The following is a 26,749-nucleotide window of genomic DNA, read 5'->3' on the forward strand; positions in this document are numbered from 1 at the left end:
GAACAACTGCAGCAGGAGGTTTGTTATAGCAGATGTTACCTGAATTGAACTGTTTTTTTTTTCTTTCTGGAGGCCAGGTGGAAAGAGACCAAGAGGACACCTCAAAGCAATTAAATGAGATTTCTGTCTGATGACAAATACTATAGGTTTTTCCATTAAAACCTTTGAAACTAATCTCCCCCGCTGAGAACACTTGTCTCTCCTCATGGCATGCCAAGGAATCAGCAGTGAGAGATAAATAAATGGCCTTTAAAAAACATAGGCCCTCTTGTCAAGACACATACCCACTCAAGAGCTGCAACAGTCCACATGTCAACTCATTCTCTTTCCATTTCCTCTGCTTTCTTTGCTAAGACACTCCTGTCTAATGAAGTAGAGGCACTGCAATCCCACAGGGCTAAGCAGAGCTCTGTCATCCCTGAGTGTTGTTTTCCCTCTGGAGACCACAGGCATTGTCCACTATCGAAGGTAATACTCACCAATCAGGATTCATTACAACGCCAAATCTATGAATGAACTTCCCGCCGCAAGCGCACAACACAACTGCCCGGGAGAAGAAATAGGCCTCCCAGGGACCCCCACCAAACTAAATTGGATTGCCAATACGGCCCACAGACATTTGAGAAGTCGAGAAAAACAATGGAGCAGAAAATAAATACTCCAAAGCCACAATGCTGACTCCACTTGGTAAACTAACACAGTATTGATCGTCTTCTTTTTTTGTTTGTTTAGAAAAGCCTCATCCCTGCTAATAGCTGTCTGAGAGTGTAATCTCTCCCTTGTCCTCCCCCTCCTCTCCTCCCCTCCACATTCCCTATTATGTGGTTTCTTTCAGTGCGCCTCACATAGTTTAGGTTCAGTGTCGCACTGGGGTACGGGGCATGGGACTGGGGACCAATTGTTTGCTAATGTTGACACCTGCCAGAGCAGGCTTGGTCTATTTGGGGCCCGCCAAGCTGCAAACTGGATGCTCCCCCTCTTTAGCGAGATTAAGTGTGGGTTGCTGGGGTCACAAATCACTGGACTCCCTCTGATGTTGTGAGGCACAGAGCCAGAGACTGAGAGGACTAAAAGAGAAAGCTGGAGAGGGAGGAACAGAGGAGGGAAGAGGGATAAAGAGTGACAGTCTATTGTTTACTGAAAAGGAGGGGAATAATGTATCTTCTTGAGTGCGCGTAACCACTTTGTCCCATCCAAAGAAATATATCAACAGTGAATCAATGTCATCAAAGCACACAACCGATTTCTGCCTTGCTTGGGGTGCAAAATGATAAGGAATATTTGAAATCTTTTTGTTTAAAATGCAGCATAAACAGGAAACACCAACTGTCACACTGCACATAACAGCTTGTGCAATTTCCACACTAAAAATACAGCATTAGTAGTAAGAAAAAATATGATGCAGCGCATTAAGCCATCTGCTTTCATGATGATTCACAAGACAGACTTGTTTGAGTTCTCTTGAAAATGACCTATGCTCCTCGAGAATAATTAAATATGAAAATAAAGTGCACTTAGATCCTATATGCTGTGCTTCTGCACTCTAATTCTCCAGACAACTGTTTAAGAATGTGTATAAATATATATTTCCTTTTAGGTTTTATTAAACGCACATATAGTGTAAAGCCCAGGGGAAAACCAGCTTGGCCATGACAGACAGTGCCCAGACCCCCCCGCCCCCCGCCCCCCTCCCTTTTTTTTTTGCAGATGTACATTAATGCAAAAAAAAAGGCAGCATTCGGAGCTGCTGCAGAAGCACCCTCTCTCCCTTTAAAACTGCTGCTGTCCAGCCTGATCGTGTCAGTTTGAAGGCCCCTATTGAAAAGTATTCATGCATCTGCCTTTGAGGCACAATAGCAGCTAGTTTATAAACTGTCTGCCCAGGCACCCAAAGGCTTTAGTTCTTATTGTTTTCAGCCCCTTAATAAACTTTTTGGAGGAGTTCATCAACTTGCCTGAATAGCCTATGCAGCAAGTCTCAAGACAGAAAATAACAGAAGGGCCTTTTCTCCTCCCTCTTCTTTCTCTCGTCCTTTTCTAGAGGCTGTTCATCTAACAATGGTGAGAGTAGGCTGTCAGACATCACAGGGCTTTTTTGTACCAATACAAGAAAAAAAGTATTCAATAAAAAGAGAAAGCAACCTCTTAAAATGGGAATCAAAGACAATTGTATTTTCACATTTGCGCAAAAAATAAAGGCTACTCAAGCAGCACAGTAAGTTAAAAATTTGTTTACAAAATTAAAATGTGCGCATATAACTTTATATAGAGACAGGTAGAGTTTTGTAAGGCAGCAGCATTTGGAGCCCCCGTCACTGTAAAATGACATCAATACCTTGCAGACATTGTGTGACATGTTGACAGTCATGACAATGTATGGATTTAAATTTCACATGTTTGAATTTCTAAATTAAAATACGGTTGGAGGTGAAAAATAGAACAAATTTAAATAGAAGACATGTGTTTTCTGTTCAGTCAAAGATTGTCTGACACCTGTTAGACATGCAGCACAGAAATGACGGGATGCAATAAAATGTAATTTTGGCTGTAAGCCAGTAATCCACTGTTATACCTTTAAACTCTGTGGAAAAAAAAAAATTAGCCAAACTTAAAAGTCTTTAATAGATGCCTGCTCTAATTAATTTCATACCTAATTAAAACAAGGCTACAGCCCATGCAGGCTGCCCTGTTTAGCCCGCTGGATGGCCATAATTGAAGTAATAGCGGAAAAAAACCCTGCTTAGAAATAAAAGCCCGCAGCGGTCCAATTCAACAACACCGCCATCCAACCACGCTGCTCACCCCTGCCGCCCCCCCCCCTTCCACCCTACCCCTCCACCATCTGACCCAAAAAGGCCTCATTGGCTGCCCCGGACTAACCACCTACTGTTTCCCACCGATGCACTCGGTGCGTTTTAACACCCTAATTAGATGTGACAAGTTCAACGAGCTGGTTTCAGAGGAGGAAAAGCTGGTCAGGTTATGATTTCCGAGTCAGACTCACAAGGGAATCTCTGGACAGCTGATTCCTGTCAGCCTCATTCATCCTCTTCCAGCCAATTAAACATTACTGCTAACAAAGCGCTGGCAATTTGGGCAATAGGCTACATTAAACGCCTCAAGTGGAGATGTAAATGTTTGCGGCGATGTCGGCTGACGACACTAACACAATGATAATAATAATAATAATAATAATAATAATAATAATGGCATAAATGTAAACAAAATGTAAACAAAATGACATTGTGAAAGACTTAGTGCCTTTATACTATATCTGAAGTAGGAAGTTGTTTATGATATTTGCCACAGGAAAAATAGGGTAATAAATAAAATAATAGGTCTAATATATAGGAGCAATATTTCGTAGAATAATTGTCAACACTACAAATTGCATTTGCCAAAATATTAACCCCATTTCAACAAAAACATTGCAAAATCTATCCCCATATTACCTCAAATTGCCTACCATGAAATATACAGCCTATAATAATTAGGCTACATAATTATTGAAAAAAAAAAAAATGGCATTTTAAGATACGTACGCTACTTAATATAACTCAAAACCCTCATTCTTTTTGCGAAAAAACGCACCAAGAACAAATCATGGAAAAAATAAAACTAATCAGCTAAAAAAAAAAAAAAGGAAGTTACGCATAATTCAGCTACCTATAGGCCCATTAGTGCCTTTGTTGCTATTACCCACACCTGTTGACATGAATGTGTGATGCTGATGTGAAGGCTATGTGTGTGTGTGTGTGTGTGTGTGTGTGTGTGTGTGTGTGTGTGTGTGTGTGTGAGAGAGAGAGAGAGAGAGAGAGGAGAGAGAGAGAGAGAGAGAGAGAGAGAGAGAGAGAGAGAGGAGAACTCGAGCAAAGACAAGATGAAAAACTGAGATTTTCTATTTATTTTGGACCACAGCCCTGCAGGCACAGCGCAGGATCCCGGAGCCCCATAGTGAAAATTGGCGGAATAAAACACAGACAGAAATGGGGGACGCGCTGAAGCACCCTACTGTTGTGACAGGATACCTGCAGGGCAACGCTTCCTCTTTAATTTGTCTCGTATGGCTTGAGACCCCCAACCAGACATTCAATCCTCAGAGTCTACATAAGCCTACTGAATTTAATTCTCGATGGTGAAATTATATGCTATAATTAAATATCATATCATTTAAAAATGCTCGGTGGCATAGAGGCATCTTATCGACTTGGTCTTCCTTCTTCGTTGTTATCACATTAATAGTAACAACATCTAAAATGGGCCTATCAGCATTTGTGAGGAAAACTGCAGGCTAAACAAAGGGCACGTGTGGGTTTACAGCTTATATTCTGATATTTTCGAGCAGGAAATGTTAACCTTGAAATGCTACTATCTGCGTCTAACAATGTGTGATCATAACCCCATAAATGAGGGGAGAAATTGAATCCTTTTAAGTTATTAAGCAGGAAAGGATTATAAACTCGTCTTTATAAATGAGCTAGAAATCCCCATGTCTTCCTCTGTACACTTTTAAATTTCCCACAAGAAGCTGGAGAGGAAAGATTGCCCCTTTTCAAGAGCCCCACAAGAGATGGAAAAACCATTTTTGTGCCCAGATAGGGAGTCGTCCCACATGGTAAGCGCCACTTTAATTAATAGACAGCCTTGAGAGGTATCACTGTCAGCCTGGATAATGGTGGCAGAGCCAGTGTTTGTGCTTCCATGAATATTTCTGATGTGATCAAAGTCAAATGCCAGCACAGAATGAATTTAAGCCTACTCCGGTTTTTTTTTTTTTTTTTTTTTATTTAGCCTAATGCTGTCGACACTTAAAGCTCCTGACACTGAAATGTCTCTCCGGTTTGGTAGGCCTACAAGCTTAAACTGCACTCCTTAAAATTGATGCATTACTCATTACTCATAAGCAATGGGTTTCATGTTCTTATGTTGCACGGTTTGCTTATGTTACCTTGCTGGAACCAATAGGCTAATTTGTTACACTGGTAGCAGCGCCTGCCATCAAATATCGCGATACGTCATTAACCACAAATCTCACCATTAATTTCGAATTTAAAACAAACGTGTCGAAAAAGGAAAAAAAAAAAAAAAAAAAAAGTCACCAAAACTATCAGGTGGAAATGATTACACTTAGAAAAGGTACATTTTTGGGGATATTTTTCATCTTAAGGCAGGTGAGTTTTGTAGTGGCCCTAACAAAAGGACACGAACGACATGAGGAAGAAACGAACGTGTTTATAATTTAACTTCCAACCAGGGGTAAACAAAAACTACATTTTTATCCCATTACTTAAACAAATATTGAAATTCGTCACACCAGACCTAGCGGCCCGATGACTGACTCCCAGTCATTGCTAAGCAACGCGTTACCTGACAACTAAAGAACAAAGCTTAGCCTTCTGCATTGTAAGCTAGCTAAATGGAGTTCATGTGTCGACTATTTTATGACTTTAAAAAAAAAAAAAAAACATATTATCCTAAAGCAAAATGTCGACGAAACAGCCTGGTGGAAATACCTACACTCCGAGAAAGAAAACATTTTCTGAGATTTCTCATCGTAAGCCAGCACAGTGTTGTAGTGGCCCCAACACAATGAATGACATGAGATAAAAAGGAACAGGTCTGTAATTTATCTTCAATTTATTTGGTAAGAGTGTCACCGAAAACTAGGCTAAGGTTCTAGGCTACTTCTTGAACTAATATTTCAATTTGTCACACCATTTTATATGGAGAAACCGCTTAAACATTGCAATTAGTCGTTACCAAGCAACACGCTGCTTCACAACCATAGCACTGAGTTACCTGCAATTTAAGATAGCTCTGTGCCCACTATTGATCTTTGTTGACGTGTTATTATTCATTCTTAGTATTATTGAGTAGTTGTTAAAGGTTATAATACGATCGTGAATCCTCCCTGAGATGTGTCAACCTGCCACTGTTTATCACACCCTCAAAGAGGAAGACGACGGGTAGCTAGCTATCAGCCTACAGGCCACCACATAAATATAATCTAAACAATCTGTTTTGTAAGAAAAACAGAAAAAAATAAAAGTTCCTTTAAATTCAGAGATGGTGGGAGAGCCAAGGGTCCAGAAGCCTTGAAAACCAAGAGACCTGCAACCTGCGGTCTGACATAACTCACTTGACTCGATAAATATCTTCTGAAAATGCCCCAAATTAGCTCATTAGACTGACACTGTTGAGCTGTTAACAAAAGGAATGTCGATTTGCTTTGAACAATAACTGTTTAGAAGCCTATTGTTTACTTGAAAGTATAAATCTGAACATTTGAATTTTGTTTCAATATTCAGTAGGCACTGTATCTTATTTGGCACCTCTATCAATTGTATTCATTTACTGCAAGTGCAATCGGTCCAGAAAATTATTAAAACGTTTTTATTTTATTTTACTTTGTTTTACTTTATTTTATTTTATTCTATTTTATTTTATTTTATTTTATTTTACTATCTATCGTGTCCTGTCTTTCTGCTCCTGCCCCCTTTATAAAAAATGAAGGCCTACCGATGTAAATTCCAGTGAAATGTGGCTTGAGTGGCTGCGGGGACAGGGGAGGTTAATCCGAGTTTAATGCAGTGAAGCACAGCGCAGGGTCTGGGCTATGATGGGTATGTTATCTCTGCCCAACATTTGGGTCTCCCTCAATTTCCACCCAGCCAAATAGCTGCGAGAAAGTGCAGATGGAGTCACTCTCAATGCCTGAGGAAAAAACGTTATTAATAGCTAAATAACTTCCCCATACTTTCACTGAATCTCTCTCACACACTGTTCCAGATGGATTTGTTTGAAGTGGTCTCTCGCTTCATTCCCCTGTCCTTCTCATTCAGCACGGCTTTAGACCCGAAATATAGCTACATTATATTACCATACACTTAGAGACTGGGTGTGTGTGCACGAAAGCGTGTGCGTGTGTGTGTGAGTGTGCGCCTCCGCGCGTGAGTGCCCACATGTGTGTTTGTGTCATGGAAAAGCACGGAGGGGGCAGCTGTTCACACTTTTTTTTTTTTTTTATCACTGTGGGGCCGAGTGTATCGTTAGTAACAGCAGAAATGATTCTTTTTTTTTTTTTTTTTTTTTTTTTTCCTTCCTGCAGGAAAACATGGCTGTACCTGGGAGTGGGGCAGAAATGGAGAGGAAAAAAAAGGATCATCTAGAGTCAATTATTTTCTCCAAATATGTTTGAAACAAAGTGTAAGTCACAATTTACGTTTTATATTCACTGCATTTCCAATTATATTTAATGTAACAGCAGCCTCCTCCCCCCCCCGTTCCTAACCTGGATCTTTGGGTTGTCTGACTTCCTCACACCTCTCCGCCGTTCTGTCACTTTCCCTCCCTAATGCTCGGAAATAATCCCACATGGCATCTGTTTAATTAGACCGAGGACGTCAGGTAATCCTGCGATTTGCTCTAGTGTCCATCGCCTGTCTCCACCTCATCTGACGGTCAGGATGGATGCATCGGTGTGCCAGATGGACGCTGGACAGCTGATTCGCCCTCTCTCTCTCTCTTACCGGTGTGGCGCAAGACAAAAGGATGCCCAAGTTTGCGCAGATGTAGTGCAACCCTTCCCCCATTCCTTGCGCGTAATTAAACTTTGGCACAGACTTTAACGGCCGCACATCACCATTGAAGTGCGCATCATGGATGGGAAACGTGTTACTGCTCAAACAGAATGGTGGGTGGACCAGGATGTCAGCTTGGTGATCACCAGTCGGTAAACAGTTATCAGAATAAAAAAGGCCCATAAAGTGGAACTATTTTTGGCGCATTAAAACGGAGTTTTGGCTGGTTTACCTTCCCCTACATCCTTCTGAAAAATAACCCCTGGCTCCCTGCAGCAAAATAAAATTTACAAATATTGTAGCCTAATATGGTTAACAGTTTAAATACACGTTTAATAAAGATAGATTAGAGCTGGGATAAATCCGTGATGTAACCACTGAGAAAATCAAATACACAGACCTAATAAACAAATAGATAAATAAATAAAGTCTTAAAATCTGGATAAGTAAACGAAAAAAAAAAATCTCATGAATTTTGTGCCCAGGGCGAGCCACTGTGAGCTCCGCTCTGAGATGAAAGTGAAAAGAAATAAAAGGCTCTATTTAATCTGCTTTAAAACCCCTCTCCACATAAGGGCTGTGCTTCAAACTCGGAGAGTGAGGGGCTGATTGGGGATAAATACATTTCTTACCATGCCTGCGAGCTATTACACCCGGCACGAACACAGCCACCTATTCAGCAACCATCGTTTCCAGTGCTTACTCTAATAAGTATTAACGTTATTAAATGCCATCCGGATGCCGGTAGTCTAAACTGCATTACGCAGAGGGTGCGTCTCTTTTTATAGCAACGTAATTCAGACCCAATTTAAAACATAAGCAGCGCCAAGAAAAAAAAAAAAAAAGAAAGAAAAAAAAATGGAGGCACGAACATTATGTGGGATGATTTGTACCAACAGCAGAAAGTCAATAATAATGCGATGGTAATGCGGTGAACACTTAATGAGTCGAACTATCACATTACCCATCGAACGTGTCCTCAGCTCGGCTGAGTTGTGCGCAATGAACGGACTCTCCAAAAATGTGGCCAGCATTCGCAGCCAGCAGGCTTCAGAGACGGTCTGTACGAACACCGGAGATATGTGCGGCAAAAATAGTGACATTTTTTTCTCGTGACATTAACGCATGGTGTGACAGAGAAAAAAAAAAGAGTCCGTTTTCACGCTATCAACTGATCCCTCTCCAACGCCATTATATAAAATTACAAAACTATCTACCAGCGGGGCGTACTGAATAATTCATCTCCTTTTATGTCTCTCCTTGCCCTTTGTCCAAAGTTTTCTCTCTCTTTTACCCGATTTTTGAATGAGAATGGACGGGCCCATACTCTCCTTTTCGCTGCCCTGCTTTCCAGGATTTGCCTTTGTACCTCGGACCCTTCACTTTAGAAAAGCGTCAATAGAGGGGAGCTTTTGCTCGTGAAGTCCATCTTCAAGTTTGAAAAATTTTGGCAGTGTCTTTTTTGGGGGATCTTTTTGGGGACTCTTATCTTAACCCAATTCACACATGTTTGATCATCTAAAGGCCCAACCTTTGTATCGCTGGGAGGCTGTGAATTTTTCACTCCGCATGGCCAAGAAAAACCCGTAAAACTCTAAGCTGAATAAAATATGACAATAAAAATTAAGTGTTTGACTCGTAAACTGTCAAAAAAAAACTCGTCTTCTGCTCGTGTTAAAGAACTTTAAGTTACGCAGAATAAGAAAATCCTCACATTTTCTAATTCAGAGTCTTAACTGCATGTAATGTTTCCCGGGTGTAATATTCTAGCTGTATTTAAATATATAAAATATCCCAGAAAAATATGAAACCCACATGACACAGCAGCACATTTTAAGGTTATTAAAAGCTTGTAAATTCTATTGACAAATATACTGACAGCGAACACCTGCATGAAAGCTTTATTTTCCCCTCCTCGCAGCATTACTAATAGAGCAAATAATAATATGAGCATTGATTTCCTCTTTAACTGACAAGTGGTGAAATGTCAGTGAGCTGACATCGATTGTGAAGTGGGTCAACTGTCAGCTGTCGTTTAGAGGTCGTTAAATGAGTGAATGAATGAGGAGGAATTCGCAACACAAATTAATTTTCTGCAGTTAAATACCTTCTGCCAAGGCTCTCATAAATAACTGAGTAAATGAACAACTGCTGGCTCGGAGTTAAAAGCAGGAATAAATTCTCTGTTTAGCTGCAGCTCGGATGTGGGACATTTTTCCCAAGAGGACGTAAAGTAGGAAGTATGTTTAAAACAATTGCTTCCTGCTTACAAGGCTGCAATTTACTCTAACTAACTAATAATAATAATAATAGTAATAATGATAATAATAATAGTTTGTTATTTCAGACATATACAAAAGGGCCATATATTTTCTGCTGTTAACTTACATTTATCACCGAGGATGCCATCGATGCTATGCTTTGTTTTCTTTTCTCCATCTTCATCCTTCTTATCACAGTCATCCTCGTCATCTTTTTTGCCAAATCGGGCCCTCAAAACGCGGCTGATGGAGCTCACTAATGGCAACAAAAAGGTAAATGGGTGATTAGCCCTGAAACCCATAAAAGAACCATAATAATCCTATCATACATTTTTCTTTTAGAAGGATACCATACAAAAAAAATAGCACAGGTAAAGTTTTACATGAAGCAGCTGCGTTGAGAAAATGTTTTGTAAAATAAAATTCTATAATAACAGGAGCAATATTACACTGTACAGTAAATACAATGATGTAAATTGACTACTGAGCACCAGAGGCAAATTTTCCCAACAGGGTGACTCTTTTTGACTCTGGGTCGAACAGCTGCAGGTGTGTTTTCCTGCTGTATTGAAACATTTTGCTATCAATAACTGGGCCTTAAAAAATGTTGGATTCAAAGTGATGATCATTCAGAGGTGATGCTGCAGTGTTCGCTGGTAATAAGAAAAAAAAAAAGTGCAGCTTACCAGATGAAGCCTCACCTGAAGGAACTGTGCTTCTGTCGCACACCCCGTCCTTCAGCAGCTTATCCCGGATCTCCCAGCTGAACATACCCGGGTTTTCTCTCTTGTACTCCTCGATCCTCTTCTCCACGTCAGGAGTTGCCACCTGCTTTAGGTTTGAAATGGTGCGAATGAGAAGAAAAAAGACAAAAGGAGGGGGGAAAAAGAAAATACATTTCAGACAGTTTTAATTGAGAGGAATTACGGGGGGGAAAGGACACCTGATCCAGTTAAATGATACAAATATAAATCACATCTATAGCTAAATATACAAAACTATAAATGATGCATCACTTTTAGTGGGAATGTTAAAGGCCATTGACTCCACTGTATATAGGAGACAAAGAAATAGGCCAACCAGTAACAGGTCTTAACGGCACTATAAACTAAATATTTAACAACAGTGAAAAACCATGTGCCAAATATACAGTAATAAAAAAAGATCAAATATGACTATTATTTAGTGTTACATGCTTTAAACACTGTACAATCAATTACTTCTGATCAACACAAACACCCTATAATGAATTGGCCCTATTATAGGAACTGACTTCTCTGTGCCTTTATTTTTCATTTCCAGGATTTTTATTAGGTAAATGTTTTCTTTCTCTATTTCTTTTCGATCGACTGTGTAAAATATTGGACATTTATAGAAATGTTAAGGAAAAATAAGACATCAGCTATGAAGTTCGTTATGACCAGTAGGGCTATAGAAAAGATGTTACAGGTGGGCTGTACTGCACATGTAATTTACAAAAGTCTCTGGTTATATAAAGCACATTATTATTATTATTATTATTATTATTATTATTATTGTTATTATATTTCAGACATACAAAGACTTCAAAAACAAAGGAGGTCTAACACTTTTTTTATGTGTGTGTCTTGATCCTTGCAGTCCATCTGGCTGCTTTGATAACACAACATCAGATTTGGACACACTCAGGTGTCATGCTCCCCGTGCCCCTCTGCACCACCCGACCTGACGCTGCTGTGACCCACAGACCCGTTCATGGACCCCCACTCACCCTGGGCTTGCTGCCTCCTATGGCCCCCGGACGGATCGAGCCGGTCTCTTGGTACCGGCAGAGGATCTTGGAGACACAACCGTGAGAAACTCGCAGTTGTCGCGAGATTACGCAGGGTCGGATGCCGTGGTGGGCCATCTCTACTATCTTGTGTCGGATGTGATTTGGCAGGGGCCTCCCGTTGATGAACACTCCGCCAAGCTGGTTCACCCTACCCTGGCCCAGAGGGGTGGATACTGCGCCACAATAAACAATAAAGTCTCATAAACAACCAAAACAACCACACATCATGTCCTCTAAAGCTTTCAAATTGAGATTCTCAGTAGATGAAGCTGCAATTTAGCCCGCGATGTAGTCACAGAACGGCATGTTTGGTTATGTTGCTGACTTTTAATGGGACGCAGTTTACGCACATTATCATATTATACATTTTCAAGAGAGCGTTATGCCAAATTCATCCAGCGTCAGTCTGGCCGACAGGATGTATCCGAGGCCACTTCAGGATCCAATTTCACATTCAAGAGACACTAAACAGGGTGACACTTCCCACCTCGATTATTCCTAGTCATGCTGTACAAATATTGATGTGATCCTTTGAGCCATCTCTTTGCTGTGTGTATTATTGCCATTTCCAGCAGCAGGACACTTGAACAAATCCCGGAGCTCGAGTAACTTGCGAGCTACGTGGTTTTTGTACATTTCAGTCCCGAGCACTTGAGCACGAACTGGTTGTAATGGGAAAACTGTTTCCATAAATGCATGCAAATACAAAGTGATCTTTTTTCCGCCCATATGGTCAGGCGACTTGAGTGTGGTGGGCATAGAAGTTTTTAAAAATTACCAATTAAATAGCTTTGTGTGTGTGTGTGTGTGTGTGTGTGTGTGTGTGTATGTGTGTGTGAGTGTGTGACAATCGAGGTAGGACTTGTAAAAATGCTCCTTAAAATGTGATAAAAAGAAAACATTTGATTAGTCTGTCCTCTAAATTAACTAAGTGTTGTACAGCCAATTAGTGTTAGTTTGGTATAATTTTTAGTACAGAGTATAATGTAAAATACAGTCATTTCTAGGCCTAGTATTATTATTATTATTATCATTAATGCAATTCCTCTGTAATTTGAAAGTCAAAGCATTAGAGGCATAAGAACAAATACATCCATTAGAAAATAAGACAGTTATTAATACATATATTTCATGTAGATACTGTATAATAAGCAGAAATAACTGAGAGTGAGTCTGTCTAGACTCCAACTAAAATCAATGACAAATAAATACAGACTGAAGTCACAAATGCATAAAAAAAAGGTCACATCGTCAAGCTGAACCGAAAAGGCGTGAACTGATTTTCAACGCACGATCTGCTGCTTTTCTGAAACTGTGCTTCAGTTTTCACTCAGGTTGTAAACTCTAATCATCACTGACTGGAGGTCGCCTTCGTTCACCCACCGTTTTATTTCACAGCATGTCGCCGATAACAAACTGTGCTCGGCGTGACTACCGCGCTACACGCTGACGGAGCGGAGTCCCGATCACCCCTGTCACAGCACAAGTTCGAGCCTCAGACCCATGCTGCCATTTTTCTTACCTTCCAGAGGGAAGCCGGTTCGGGGGTAGTTCTGGCCTGGCGCAGGGCGCACCATCCGAGGTACTGTTCCTGGTAAAGTAGCCATGCTGCAGCTACTCAGACAAACACCGAACCGGACTCTGTTCAAATCTGCTACTCTCACAAAGTCCGAGTCAAAAAAAAAAAAAAAAAAAAAAAAAAAACCCCGGAATGTCTTCAAAATGCTCAAAAGGATGGTGTCTCTGCTGTCAAATCCCAATCCCAGGCGGAGAAACTGGACATGCCCTTCTTCCACCGGGGGGGAAATAAAAGTGATGCTCTCCTCTGGTGCGAAGAATCTGCCCAAAAAATAAATAAATAAATAAATAAAGGCAGCAACGAATACAATTAAAAAACCCTTTGGGCAGGGAAGTCTGCAAAATGGAGGAGTTGCACAGAAAGTTGTGTAACTGAATTTGAAAAATGCACTGTTATTCTTTTCCCGTGGTGTAGTTTGGGTTCAGTATAATGTCTGCTGGCTGGTTGGAAGTAGTTTAAGTGGCCAACTTTCGTGCACGTCGTAGGAGGAGACAGCCGAGCGCTCCCATAGGCTCCCTGGCCTTTCTTTTATGGATGAAAGAGAGTGGGTTTAGCCAGGAGCAGACCGACCAATCAGAGCCACACATTCCACTTTTAATTCACTGCCGCCTCCCTCACAAGACCCCATACACCAAACCCAGTTCAAAATGTTATTATATCTAAATGTTATTCTAAATCCCGTCTTTTCAAAATGCGCCCGCTTCCAAACCTACTTCGAAACTGTGGAATTAAATGATGGTAGCTTCCTTTTTTCCCCCTTCGTTCTTTCTTTCTTTCTTTCTCTTTTTTTCTTTATTTCTTTCTCTCTTTCTTCCTTTTTGTGTGATTGATCAGGAGGAACTCAAGGGAAAAATACATATAACCTTTAAACTGCCACTATGGTCACAACAGCGAAGCCAGAAATTTATTTTTTTTTAAACAAAAAAACAAAACAAAACGGAATTGAAAGTTGTTAAGAATAGTTTATTTTTCATACTGTCTGCAGGCAAATAATTAGATTCCGAGTAAAGTATCATATTTGGAAAAAAAAATATCTGAATTCATCGACCGAAATCATCCTGTTTTCGATAAAACGTCAGGAGTGTAAACGTCCATGTCCAAAGTTACTCGTCCACAGACGCACCGGTGCGCACGCGGCGCTGCGTGTGAATAAAACAATCTCGGCCCGACGTGATTGAGGCAGGAATTCGTGATGTCGTCTCTGAGTGGACAAAGCTGCGCTGAAGCGGTTCTGCCGGGCCAAGGTTGGGCTATAAGATGCCTTCGGCTCGTTAACCTTCCAATTAAGTAAGAATACGCGCAGCATGAACATCTAAATCGCTCCTATAGCTTTTGTGGTAATTACAACATTTGGATCGTCCCCTCTATTGATGACAACAGGTTGACTTGCCCTGGAGTACACACAAGAGTAATTGCTTAAGGGTAATTGTTAAAAAAAAAAAAATAATAATGCGCTACTATTAAACTCGAATAAAAGAGCACATATGGCAGAAAAGAAGAGGTGCATGTGTCAACTCTGTGGGCCCACCGTGCATATAAAATTGTGTGACAATTGCCGTGGAAAACACTCCTGGTGGAAGGCAATTTCACAAATAATTTTAGCAACAATTAGGGAGTGTGGAGGGGTGAAATGGCGATTTCACATGCAGATGTGCCGGTGGGAAGGATCTGGTACCCTGCCGAATAGCTATGACCCTCACTCTCCCGCTTTGGTTTGCTTCACATGGGACAGAAAAGCACAAAGAGACCGCCTCACCCTCCTGGGAAGGCGCAAAGAGCACTGGATTAAGTCAAGCATCAATCATGTGAAATCCAAACAATATGAAATTTCTCTGATGGAAAGCATGTTCCTCTACAAATACTCCACCTCACACACACTCTCTCTCTCTCACTCTCTCTCTAGTGCTACAACAGGTATGTGTTTTTAGAATCACACAGAAACACACGTGAAGCTAATAGTCCAGTATCTCCGCAAATATCATCGGTTCACCACCACCATGTCTTGCCTCTGTTATTCTAATCATTATTAGCCTGATATTCATTTGTTATGCAGCTGCTGATAATTACACCCAAAAGAAAAGAGTTTAGAGTGTGCGGGGAAACTCGCATCATTTCAATTATTATGAGTTCAAGTGTGATGTTGTTTAGTTTGTAAGATTTTTGCAAACACAGTGACAAGGATGTTTTCTCACCTGTGGGTCAGTGCTTTGGGACTCAAATATACAGTATATCCTGTAGATTCTGATTTAATTTTGTTTATTTTCTTTATTTCTATAGTCTGCTGTTACACTTTTATCCAAATAAAAAAGTTTATCAGACTACTCTGTATACAATTCCCCAAATTTACAGTTTACAAGCTCATTTTCAAACAGATATGCATGAGGTGGACAATAAGACAACAACAGCCCTGCACCAAAAACGACTTTAGAGCTGAATGAAAACTGTCACAGAGACAAAAAGAAACCCTACAGGCTCAACAAAGGCAGCCTTTATTGCACTGCTTGAATTGCTCCATATTGCAATTGTTTATCTGTTTGTGTTGGTAGTTTTCTTGATGAAATTATTTATACAATAAGGATCAATAACTCTGTAACCAAAACAGTTGATTTTTAATCTTGCAAAAGCCCCTAGTTGCCCTGTGTTTTTTTGTTTTTGTTTTTTTTTTGTTTTTTGGTTTTTTTTGATGGGCCAAGAAGTTGGCATAAAAATGGTGCATGTCCACTAGTGGGCGACTACTGTTCACTTTTTCTATCAGTTAATTTATGTTCGAAAGGGCACGAACCCTCACTAGGCACCTTTCTGTGAGCTTTATGCTGCTCCAAATCATGTTTTTTTAGGCCTAATGCATGTGTGAAAGCATTATGTTTCTGTATTATCTGACCACAACTGGCATCTGAATCAAACTGGTCCTCGTCACACCCCAAAGTGCATTTATCGTGGTTATTTCTGCAGGGTTCAGCTCAGCGTCTGGCTCATGTAAGTAACTCTGTCACTTAAGTCTCCTTTTAGCTGCAGCAGACAGAAAAACCCTTCCTCTCTCTCATGATACTGTCTCCAATCTTATCTCGATCAGGGCCGCTCTTCAAACACTTTCCTACATAGCCTCTCATTATTTGTGTTATGGCAATTACCAAAGTTTCTTTTTTGCTTGTAGGTGAACACTTTTTTCCCTCTCCTATCTACATGTATTTTCTGTATACACAATGTTTCGCTGTTCACATTGAGAAGCACCAAAAAGAAAACACCTTTGTGGAGAGGCATCGCCAATTTAGGCTTTATCTTTGTCTGAGCTGAACAAAGGCGAAAAGTACAAGCATTAAGTGCATATAAACATTATTTTTATTTAAATTTTAGCAGTTCTTTTATCTTCCAGTAGGTGCGGGTGGAGTGTTGGATCCAAACAAAGCAACACTTTTTGTCTTTAGTGAATGGTGTGCAGAATACGTTTAGATTATTTACTATATTATATATATATATATATATATATATAGAATATATTTTAATTTCTGCAGTATAGCAGACGTTGCATCGGCCAGTTCACTCTGAAAGATGCCTGTTCCAGCTGATAAACCTCTGTTCTGCACTGTCTGTGTACAATGAATAAACTCCGTAAGATGAAAAAGGAAAAACCTCCTAGTTTAAAGGGAGAGGATAGACAGTAAAATATATAAATACAGAAATTCAAAACAGGAACTTAAACCAGTATATTACACAGTTTAGATCTTCAACGTAACCACGCTTTTGCTACAGGCTTTCATAAGACTAAAATCAACACAACAAACATTCAGACAAATACCCTGTCTCCTGCAGTTTTCCAATCCCTGTTAGCCTGCACTGTAAAAATAAAAGAAAATTCATAAATCCAATTTGATTGTTTCCTGAAGCTTTTTTCCATTTCATGCACATATTAATGCTGAAAGCAAGCACTGCCTTTGTAGGCAGATGTTTTGAAAAATAATCTTTCATCTGCACGAGTGCTCAATACATGAACCATAAGCTGCTTCTCTCACATGATGGTTGGTCATACTTCTGTTTGTAAAAAAAATCTGTCTGCATGTAATAAAACAGTGTTCACGACAATGCACTGACACCTAAAGATTGTAATAGGAGGAAGTTGCTATAATGATAAAAATAATAATAGTAATGTGCTTTATATAACCAGAGACTTTGTCTCCTAAAAAAAATACTTAACAATTGGTCATTTTTATCATCATCCTATGCCCATGCGTATTTTATCTCCACTGCCAGGCTCAAGGCTCTGGAGACTGTTACTGTGATGCCGCGGCAAACAGCTTCAGGAGCGATAAGGTCTGCACTTCCACCACAGTCTTCTTAACTTGTTGAGACATTTTCACATCTGTTCAGAATTATCCAAATGTGTACTCACTTCCTTATGGGAATCGTTTTATCACGATAGAGAGAGAGCGTATAAAAGTGCTCTTAGAAGGAGACTGGCGAAAAGCTTACTTTGTGTTGTACTTTTAATTAAAGAAAGCTGATTTGAGATATTCATCTCATTATGTGCGGCACAGGGAGGAGCTCTGAACAGGCATGAAGGGTCTGACAAGGTGATGTTTGGTTAACAGGGGAGAGCAAGGACACAGGAATTCCTCACACTCATTTGGAACAACTTAGCCTACGTGTGAACCTTGCCTGAACTCCCACTGTTCATTCTCTACCTAGCTGGCTCTATACAGTACATATAGGAAACACAGAGGCATTATAAAATAAAGTCAGACAAAGTCAAGGCTTGAAAGGTTTGGAGCTTTTAACAAATTCTCAAAAGAACAACAGAGAAAGTCATTTCATATAACCATAAGGACTCTAAAGTGTATAGAACCATCTCAGCATCGCGGACTCTTTTTGAAATGGTCCTTTAGAAAAGCAATGGTTCCCAACCTGAGTCAGGACCCAATTCAACTGAGGAGTCACGAGTGGGTAAGAAATCTATTACCCAAAATTTGTTGTTGTTTTTTGTGTGTGTTTCTTACACTGGCTTTTTTCATCTCTTCAGGCGTCTAAGATGACATCAAATGAAACAATCGGAGGAGAGAAAACGACTCTTTGGATGAACTGCACCCAACTCATGTCCAGAGTCACAAGTTGACATGTTTTTTTTTTTATTATGAGATATCCAAATGCTTTAGGTCACAAGACTTCCCACAACAACCTCACTCTTTCCTACACCATCTATTCACACACAATGTGTGGCAGGGGAGTGGGAAAACAACATATGTTAAGTTGACATCTGAGTCTGGTGTCTGAGTTATGAGTCACGGAGACATCTATAACTCAACCAGTGATCAAACACAGGCCACAGAGAGAGAAGGCAGCTCTCTCTGGATTTTCCAAAGAGATCAGAGGTATCAGAGGGAGCACAAACTGGGCAAGGACACACGAGGAACAAAAGATCGTAAAACTGGGGTATTAAATGATAAGAAAACAGTCATATTCATCTGAGCCTTGGAGCAGAGAGTGAATGTTGCTTCCTTGTTGCAACACCATCAACAGGCCGATCGGTTCTGCAGAGAAGAGTGGGGCATGTGGGTGACATCACACAAACAGGCAGACTCAGCTGGACGGGTGCAGGTGGGTGCAGGGGTGGCAGCAGCGGGCTGGGGGTTGATCTATGGCAGAGTGGGTGACATCCTGTCACTGCTCATTATAGTGTGAATTCTGCGTATCCTCCATAACACCTTCACTTGGCTCGAGCAGTACAAACTGGGGACGTGACACTAGAGATAGAGGTCTATGGAAGAAGGAAAAAGAGTGCAAATCCAGTTTGATCCCTACGGAACAGGTGGAAGATAATGGGGATGGTGGACAATGTGCTGCACAAAGACAGACAATCTGAAGTCTGCAAATGAGAGTGATCTCACGCTTTGAAGCCAGGAAGTAACTGGGGAAAAAATAAGCAGAAAATACAAGGCACATGACAAAGCACTGCTGATGACTGTTGTCTCCTCAGTGTCTCGGGATGTTCAACAGTGCTCCTTTATCCCCCTTAAACAATATGTTAAGAAACCTGTTGTCTGTATATCCCCAGGCTCTTATCACCCCACAGCAGAGCTCACCTGTCCTCTTCTGTTTAATGCAAAAGAAAAACCGATAAAGCACCTCTTTCTGTTTTACTGTCACATGAAATCACACTTCGACTTCAAATGCAACACCAGTTTGTTTAACGTTTGTTTTTGTAAGGATGCCGTTGTGCGGTTGTGAGAGTTTAAGACGATGCCTGCTACTCTGAGTTGCACGTAAACAACGTACCATGTCATAGCCAACCGCTGATCTCGTGGCTTTGATGATTCGCCTCAGACTGGCACAAACGCATTGAGATAATGCAACATTTAAAATGGTGTATAACCTGTCATGGCCGCCTACGATGTCCCCGAGATAAGGCTGCTCTTGGTTTAGTGTCAGTTCCTCAAAAAACGGGGCATCATTATAGTTACACAAGGAGTAATCTTGATGTTGCTACTGGGTTCTCAATAAACAGGTTACACTAACACCCGAATGTGAAAGATCACAGATGAACATATTTCCTTGAAGCGTGCATGAACATGTCTGAGACTAAATCAGTGAACGAGCAACGTGGAAGAATTTGTCCTTGATGATATTTGTTACTCGCCTAAAAATCCCTTCAAAAGTTTAACTTAAACAACCAGAGCGCTTTTTCTATTAATCAGAATGCTGTTTATTGGTGAGATTAAACAAAAATATACTTTAACATTTTTCAAATTAAAACTTATTTGTGCTCTGTCCACTGACTTGAACAGAAGGAAAATCAAGTGTGGCTGCCTTACCATTCCCTTATCTCCAGTCAGAGGAAGAAACAGGCAGATTATTTACAATGTCTTTTAAAAATACTGTTGTTAAAACTCCTTTTTCACACGGTAACAACAATACTGGACACTGAGAGTACACTGAAACCTTTGGTGAGTATGCTGTAAAGGAATACTGTGGGTTGCTGGCATCATTTCATTACAGTGGCCACTGTTACAATCCATTTTACACGACCAAGAATGCTCTGTGTGTGCGTTGTACTCGTGTGCGAGTGTGAGTGTGTGTGGCATGTGATAGGACCAAAATGCTTGGGTATCACGCTCTGATGTGCATGCCAAATCCACTTGTCCTCTCACACAACCTACCACTGTGGCTCTGCCGTTTCAGCTCTGCCAGCAGAGGTCTGGGGAGAGCAGCAGCACAGGAAGCAGGTCATGACCCCTCATAGCAGAAATCACAATGCGATGTGACGACTGAATTTGACCAAATATTACCTTTAGCCAGCTATAGTTACCACATCTGCTTTCACTGACCGTTAATTATTTTATAATTTAATATGCATGAAATGTAAAATTCAGGCATCTCTATTCAAAATGAAAAGATATGTTTACAATTTTAACCCCGATCCTGTTAAATATATCTAAATTACTATTGCTCACTGAAGAAAGCATAAAGCCAAAATGTCTGTGATTTTACTTTTTTTACGCTGCATGAAGAAATGTAAAAAATGTTGCATTCTGATCATTTTGGGTGTGTGAACTGCTTTTGTGCTTGCTGGACTTTGACAGTGGTGGAAGAAGTATTCAAACCTTTTTTTTTAGGTAAAATTAGTAATAGCGCAATGTGAGACATTCCTTCACAAGTGGTCCTGCTTTCAAAAATTAACTAAAGTACAAGTACAGAAGTATTTTCACCAAAATTTACTTAAAGTATCAAAAGTAAAACTGTTTATTTTGCAGCCCAAAAATCCTTGTCAGACTTATATTATTATATATTATATTACTGGATAATTATCACTGATGCTTAAACATGTAAGTTGTAGCTGGTTGTGACAGCATTAATTCAAGTGTTTTATATACCGCTTCATATCTTATGAACTACTCGTATGTTTAGTACAAAAAGTCTTAATCTACAAAGGACCTGCAGCTGTCAGTTAAATGTAAAGGAGTAAAAAGTACAGTACTTCCTTCAGAAATACAGTTGAAGTAAAAGTAGCAGATAATGGAATAAATTGAGTAAATGTACTTTTAGTTGCATTCCACCACTCGACCTTGACATTAGTAACATGCATCCCAGCTCTCTTCTCTCTTTCTGTCTTTGATTGAGATGTTTTTTCTTCAACCCCAAACCCTACCAAAATGTGGTTTTCCACCTTATATAATCCTGAATATCACGATTTCCCTGATGTTTTTGATATCTTCTCTCGTTCCGGCCTTCAGAAGCTAGTTTTCTAAAATGGGAGCTCACAAAATCAGACAGGCATAAAGGTATTTTTTCTAAATGTAAAAAGAAAAAAAGAAAAGGTCACAAACATTTGCTTTAAGTGAGGTTTAATTGAATTTATTTTTGCACTACCTCCTTCTTCTGGTGCTGATGTAGAATAAAGTCAACCTTGCATACATGCAGTATATGACTATCTTTGAACTTTCGGTTTCTGAAATGTAGCTTTATCCTGGTATTAAAGACCTACATGATGTTAAATTAGACTGCGTTTAAGCCCCACAGAAAGTGGTTAGTTTCTCGAAGCTAAAGCTGTTGACGAGGTTGTATTGTGCAAGATGTAAATGATTAAAAACAATATTTTAATACAGTTAAAACACTCCATACCCTAACATTTTTCCTTTAATCAATGGCTGCAAGAGTAGACAAATCTTAGGGGGAAAATGTAACATAAAAAGAAAAAGTCTCTTTGTTAATGAAGATAAAAGTAATGCCTCCATTTTGCATGCTATCACAATTAGTCTCACCACAACCATCTGAAAGATCCTTCCAGAGAAGGGAGATCACTTGACCCCCCATCTGTGACCAAATCCTGTCTTCCCATTAGGTGCTCTCCGCAACCATAACGTCTATCTCTGCTCAAGCTGGACACAGATGCTTAAAAAAGCAGAGGGCATCACAAAGAGCTCACAGAGTAGAAGTCACATGGCGCCTGTGATTGAAAAGGTCCATTATCCTGACTAACCGAACTGAAGAACTTATGCATATGCTGTTTCTTTCAAAAAATAAACCTAAAACAACATAAAACAGCCATGTTGTGAAAAATACACAAGTCTGAAATACAATCCTCAATGTAAACTTACACACAAGTACGCTTTCTTCAAGCAGACATGGAGCTTGTGAGTTTGCATGATTTTAGATGAACACCTCCAACACTGCATTTTCTTAGGAAAAGAAAAATTCTTGAGAGGAATTACGATAAATAAACCAATGTAAAAAATGGTATCACTTTATTTTAACCACCCCTATTTAGTATTAATAAGCAGTAACGGTTTATAACACATTATAATGTAGATGTAAGCAGATGTTCATTGTTGTCAGTGACTTTAGTTCCTGGTGAATGTATATGGTATTAAAATCACAACACATAATAAATGAGAATATCATACTTATATAGCACAGTTATATAACAGTTTCTCGTAATGTTAAACTCAATATGGAGGTTTGAAAATACAGAAACATAAATGTTATTATAAAGATAATTTACCCAAGGGTAATCAGAAAGATTTTGGCTGTCATTCAGTCTAAACAACCACTTTGACGGGTTGTTTTCCTGATAATCCACCTTAGAAAATGTATTATTTGGTATAGAAATGGTGGTTAGAAATAAGTAGCATAAAATAGTTCAAGCCGTTTAAGAGGTTGGGGTGACACAGCAATTCAGTGGTTAACACAAGAATCCAGGTCTGACTCTGGTGTTTCCTCTTGTGTGGTATTTCAATGTTCCACAGACCAAAAATGAAAGTTCACCTCTGGTGTGTAATTTACATCTCATTCAGCACAGGGAACCTTTCTTGTGGTGATGTGGACAATGACGGACAAAGACATCCAAGGGAACTGGAGAGTCAACATTGCTCAAACTGTATAAATGACCGTCTATACAGTATTTCCATGGTCCTGTCCAAGATGCTTTCTTACACTTCATGTATGTGCTTCAAGTGGCTCCAAGCCTGAAAACAAGCAGGTAGGAAAAAAGGGAACATTCAAGTCTGGCAAGATGCAATTTTAGATTTCTTCTACTTTTTTTTTAAATATTTCATTTTCAAGCTTTCAAATTTAACAAAAGACACCAAACAAATAAACAGACACTAGTTCAGATCCTTCCCACCCCAACCCATATACAAGTGAAACAGAAAAAACATGTTCAATACACAGGAAGAGACGCTACCAAGACAGGCTGTTAACGTTTAACAAAGATTATTAAATGCTTGTAACAGTTATTCCACCAATATAGGTAATTTGTTCATCTTTCAGAAGGTAGTATATACCTTTCTGGACTGTAAGTGATCTTCAAATTGGTGACACAGATTTTCTTTTCTGAAAACCATCTTGCTGTAGAGAGTGGCTGACTTTCATGTGGTTGCTATACACTTTCTAGCAACATATAAACCTATTTTAAAAATGTTTTTTGTGAGAATATTTTAGATATGCACAAATATTTGTAAAATTCCCTAATAAACAAAGTTCTGAATCCAATGTAAGATTGAAAAAATATTTGACATGGCGTTTTGGGAAACACACTTATTCACTTTCATGCCCAGAATCAGGTTAGAAGACTGATAGCACTCCAACATTTGTCCGTTAAGACTATACAGCCAGCTGCAGGTTAGCTTAGCTTAGCATAAAGCATGGAGACAAGGGGAAACAGTTAGCCTGGCTCTGTCCTGCACTAAAAAAATCTGCCTATCAGCACCTCTAGAGCTCATGATTTAACATGTGTATGTAAACAGCTGCCAGATAACCAAGGGAGCAAAGAAATAGTCCAGCGCATAACACTGGTAAAACAGTGAATTGTTGTTTTTACATTTTGGTTTATGTATGGATTAAACATACAAAATATAACATGTTCATTAGTGAGCTTCGGAGATGCTGGTAGGTGGATTCTGTTACGGGGGGACAGAGCCAGGATAGCTGATTCCCTGTATTTTAAGTCTTTGAGCTAACCTAAGCTAATCGTCTGCTGGCTCTAGTTTCATATTTGCCAAAAAACAAGGAAAGGTCTTTCACAAAATATTCAACTATTACTTTATTTCCTGTGATTTTTTTTTTTTTTTTTGTCAGTCACAGACACTAACGATGCCAGAAAGTGTAATCCTTGCTGCACCACCAGCTCATACACTGACTTGACACAAGTCCGACCAAAGTTCTATATCATTCAATATTTCAAATTCATTGTAATTATGTGAACAAAAATCTTAAAAGACCCAAAAAGACCACATGCATTTCTGCAATTTTAGAGATATCTGTTTGGAACAGAGTCAAAACAAAGCAATTTTGAGATTCTAAACTCAAATAGGTTAATAAAGAAAGATCTATTACATTTATAACACTGCAGAGAAAAAACAGACATCGATTTAGCTGAAATTGTAAACTTAACCCCATAAATTGACATTAAAAACTATGAAAGAAAATATAGAAAGAAGTGAAGGACTAGATAATAAACCCATGACCTGAAAATTATTTCAAATGTTGCTTAAATTCAGCTTCCAGAGGTAGTGAGAGGTGTTTGTTCGTGCGCAATGTAAGAGCAAGCTCAGTGTTAAGAAGACATTAGTAACATCTTCCACATAGTCAAATTAAATTCAGACATCTTTGACAACAATTTCTGGAACAGGCGTCTTCGTTTAAAGCAGACTCCTTTTGCTTTTTTTCCAAGTAAAATATTTGGTCATCTGAGCGTCTCTAACTGAACTGTCACAGATGATTAGAAGAGGAACAACTCGTCTTGGTATCCCAAAGAGCATGGGGTCCTCACGAGAGACTGAGCCACAACTTGAATCAATGTCACCGTTCAGATAATCACGCATTGCCGATTCACCATGTAAGATGCATTTTGTTTGCTGCCTAACTGTGTAAAGCCTCTATTCATTTTCAGATTTTTACGCAGTAAAAAACGTGGTCAACTCAATAATAACACTTTCCTTTCAAAATTTCAGCCCTGCTTGTTGAGAAGAAAGTGTTTTATGTTGCGTTGTTTACCTAGTTACTGAAATGATTTCTGTGACAAACCAAGCTGACAAAATGTAAAAATGTTTCTGAACTAATATGCTTGTAATTTGGTTATTCTTTTCAATGACAGATGTGTGTATGTGTTTGGATAGTATTTTACATAATGTCAATTAGATTTGTTTTAAATACACTATACTATTAAGTACATTTTATTCTGATAATTGAGGCAGTCTGTCTTTTGTGTTTGTCATGTTTCCCTTGAAAATGGTAAATTGATTTGCAATAACATCACAACTACAGTGGTTCATAATCTAGACAAGTTAGTTAGTCTACCTCACAGAAGAAATTGCAATGCATAAAGTGGCAACCTTGTATTTATTCTTTGCTGAAAGCATTTCAAATAGATGTGATCGGACGGGGGTATAATTAAACCAATGAAACACAAGTATTTTACAAATATTCTTAGGTACGGTCCTACTCTCTTTTATCTGTTTGTAATCGGTTATAAGTCATTGCTGGCTTTATGTATGAAGAATCACGCAGGGACAGTAGGATATTGTCAGAATTACAAACAAGGGCCCATCTCTTTTGTGTGTCTTCAGTGACCTCCCCTCACAGAAAACCATGTGTCTGTCACACACACACACACACACACAGACAGACACACACACACACACACACACACACACACACACAGAGGAAAACAAGCTTTACACAACAGGAGTGTGAAATCACCATGTTCCAAGACTGTGGGCGGTGTCTCTGTGTACTCAGACGACATCAGGCAAAGCAGTGACCCCTGAATTCATGAACGTTCTCAGGAAATCAGCATCTCATCTCTGCTGGGGTCAGCAGCAGAAACTGATTTGAAACTCAGTGCGTTGCTGATAGAAGATACACGACACATGTAGAATAGAAATTACACACAGAACAATGTGAAAGATTATATGACTTACAACACTGAGAGCCTGTCTTTGAGTAATAGATCGCAACATTAAACATTATTATAGAGGTAAAAACTGCTGTTTGTGTTGTATCTTCATTTCAGCCCCATTTCCCTCATCAGAACTAGAAACTAACGAAGCTTTTCATTTAGGTAAGTTTGAGTACATTTACACGTCCACGCATTTTAGGCATTTAGCTGCATTGTACTAATCGCAATGTGCTTCTCCATTGTGCTAATGTACTTATCCACAGAGACATTAAATGAGTGCAACAGAAGAATAAATGTAGCTACTACACACTAATAAGGCTCTAACATCGGTTTAATTTACCACCAAAAGCAGTGGTACAAAGTAACTTAGTGTAAGTATTCAACAATTGTACTTAAGTGATTTTACATTATTAGAATATTTCCATTGTATGCTAATTTATACTTCTACTCAGCTACTCCAGGGTAATATTGTTGTTGTATAGATATTGTAGATTTTACCCATCTACATTTATTTGACAGCTGTAGTAACTAGGTTAAGATTTGACAAACAAAGCACAAGATCTGTTTATACTATATGACATAAATTAAATTACTGAGAAAATATATAACAGTAGAAATTAGTCAAATTTT

The 26,749-nt window shown here is 39.3% G+C and overlaps 1 protein-coding gene across 3 annotated transcripts in view; it reads right to left on the reverse strand.

Annotated features, from left to right (window-relative positions):
• The window catches only part of pax7a (paired box 7a), a 44,665-nt gene extending 31,404 nt beyond the window's left edge, over nucleotides 1–13,261 (reverse strand). For 2 of the 3 annotated variants that reach the window (XM_040159525.1, XM_040159523.1), the window contains exons 1-4: nucleotides 13,177–13,261; nucleotides 11,592–11,827; nucleotides 10,543–10,672; nucleotides 9,969–10,097 (exon numbers count right to left, since the gene is read on the reverse strand). In XM_040159525.1, the coding sequence (XP_040015459.1) occupies nucleotides 9,969–10,097; nucleotides 10,543–10,672; nucleotides 11,592–11,827; nucleotides 13,177–13,261 (580 nt within the window). Of the gene's footprint in view, nucleotides 1–9,968; nucleotides 10,098–10,527; nucleotides 10,673–11,591; nucleotides 11,828–13,176 lie in introns of all 3 variants that reach the window. The other variant, XM_040159522.1, reaches the window with a different exon arrangement.
• Between the last annotated feature and the right edge of the window lie 13,488 nt (nucleotides 13,262–26,749).

This window comes from Xiphias gladius, chromosome 21 (assembly GCF_016859285.1).
Source record: "Xiphias gladius isolate SHS-SW01 ecotype Sanya breed wild chromosome 21, ASM1685928v1, whole genome shotgun sequence".
Lineage (NCBI taxonomy): Eukaryota > Metazoa > Chordata > Actinopteri > Istiophoriformes > Xiphiidae > Xiphias > Xiphias gladius.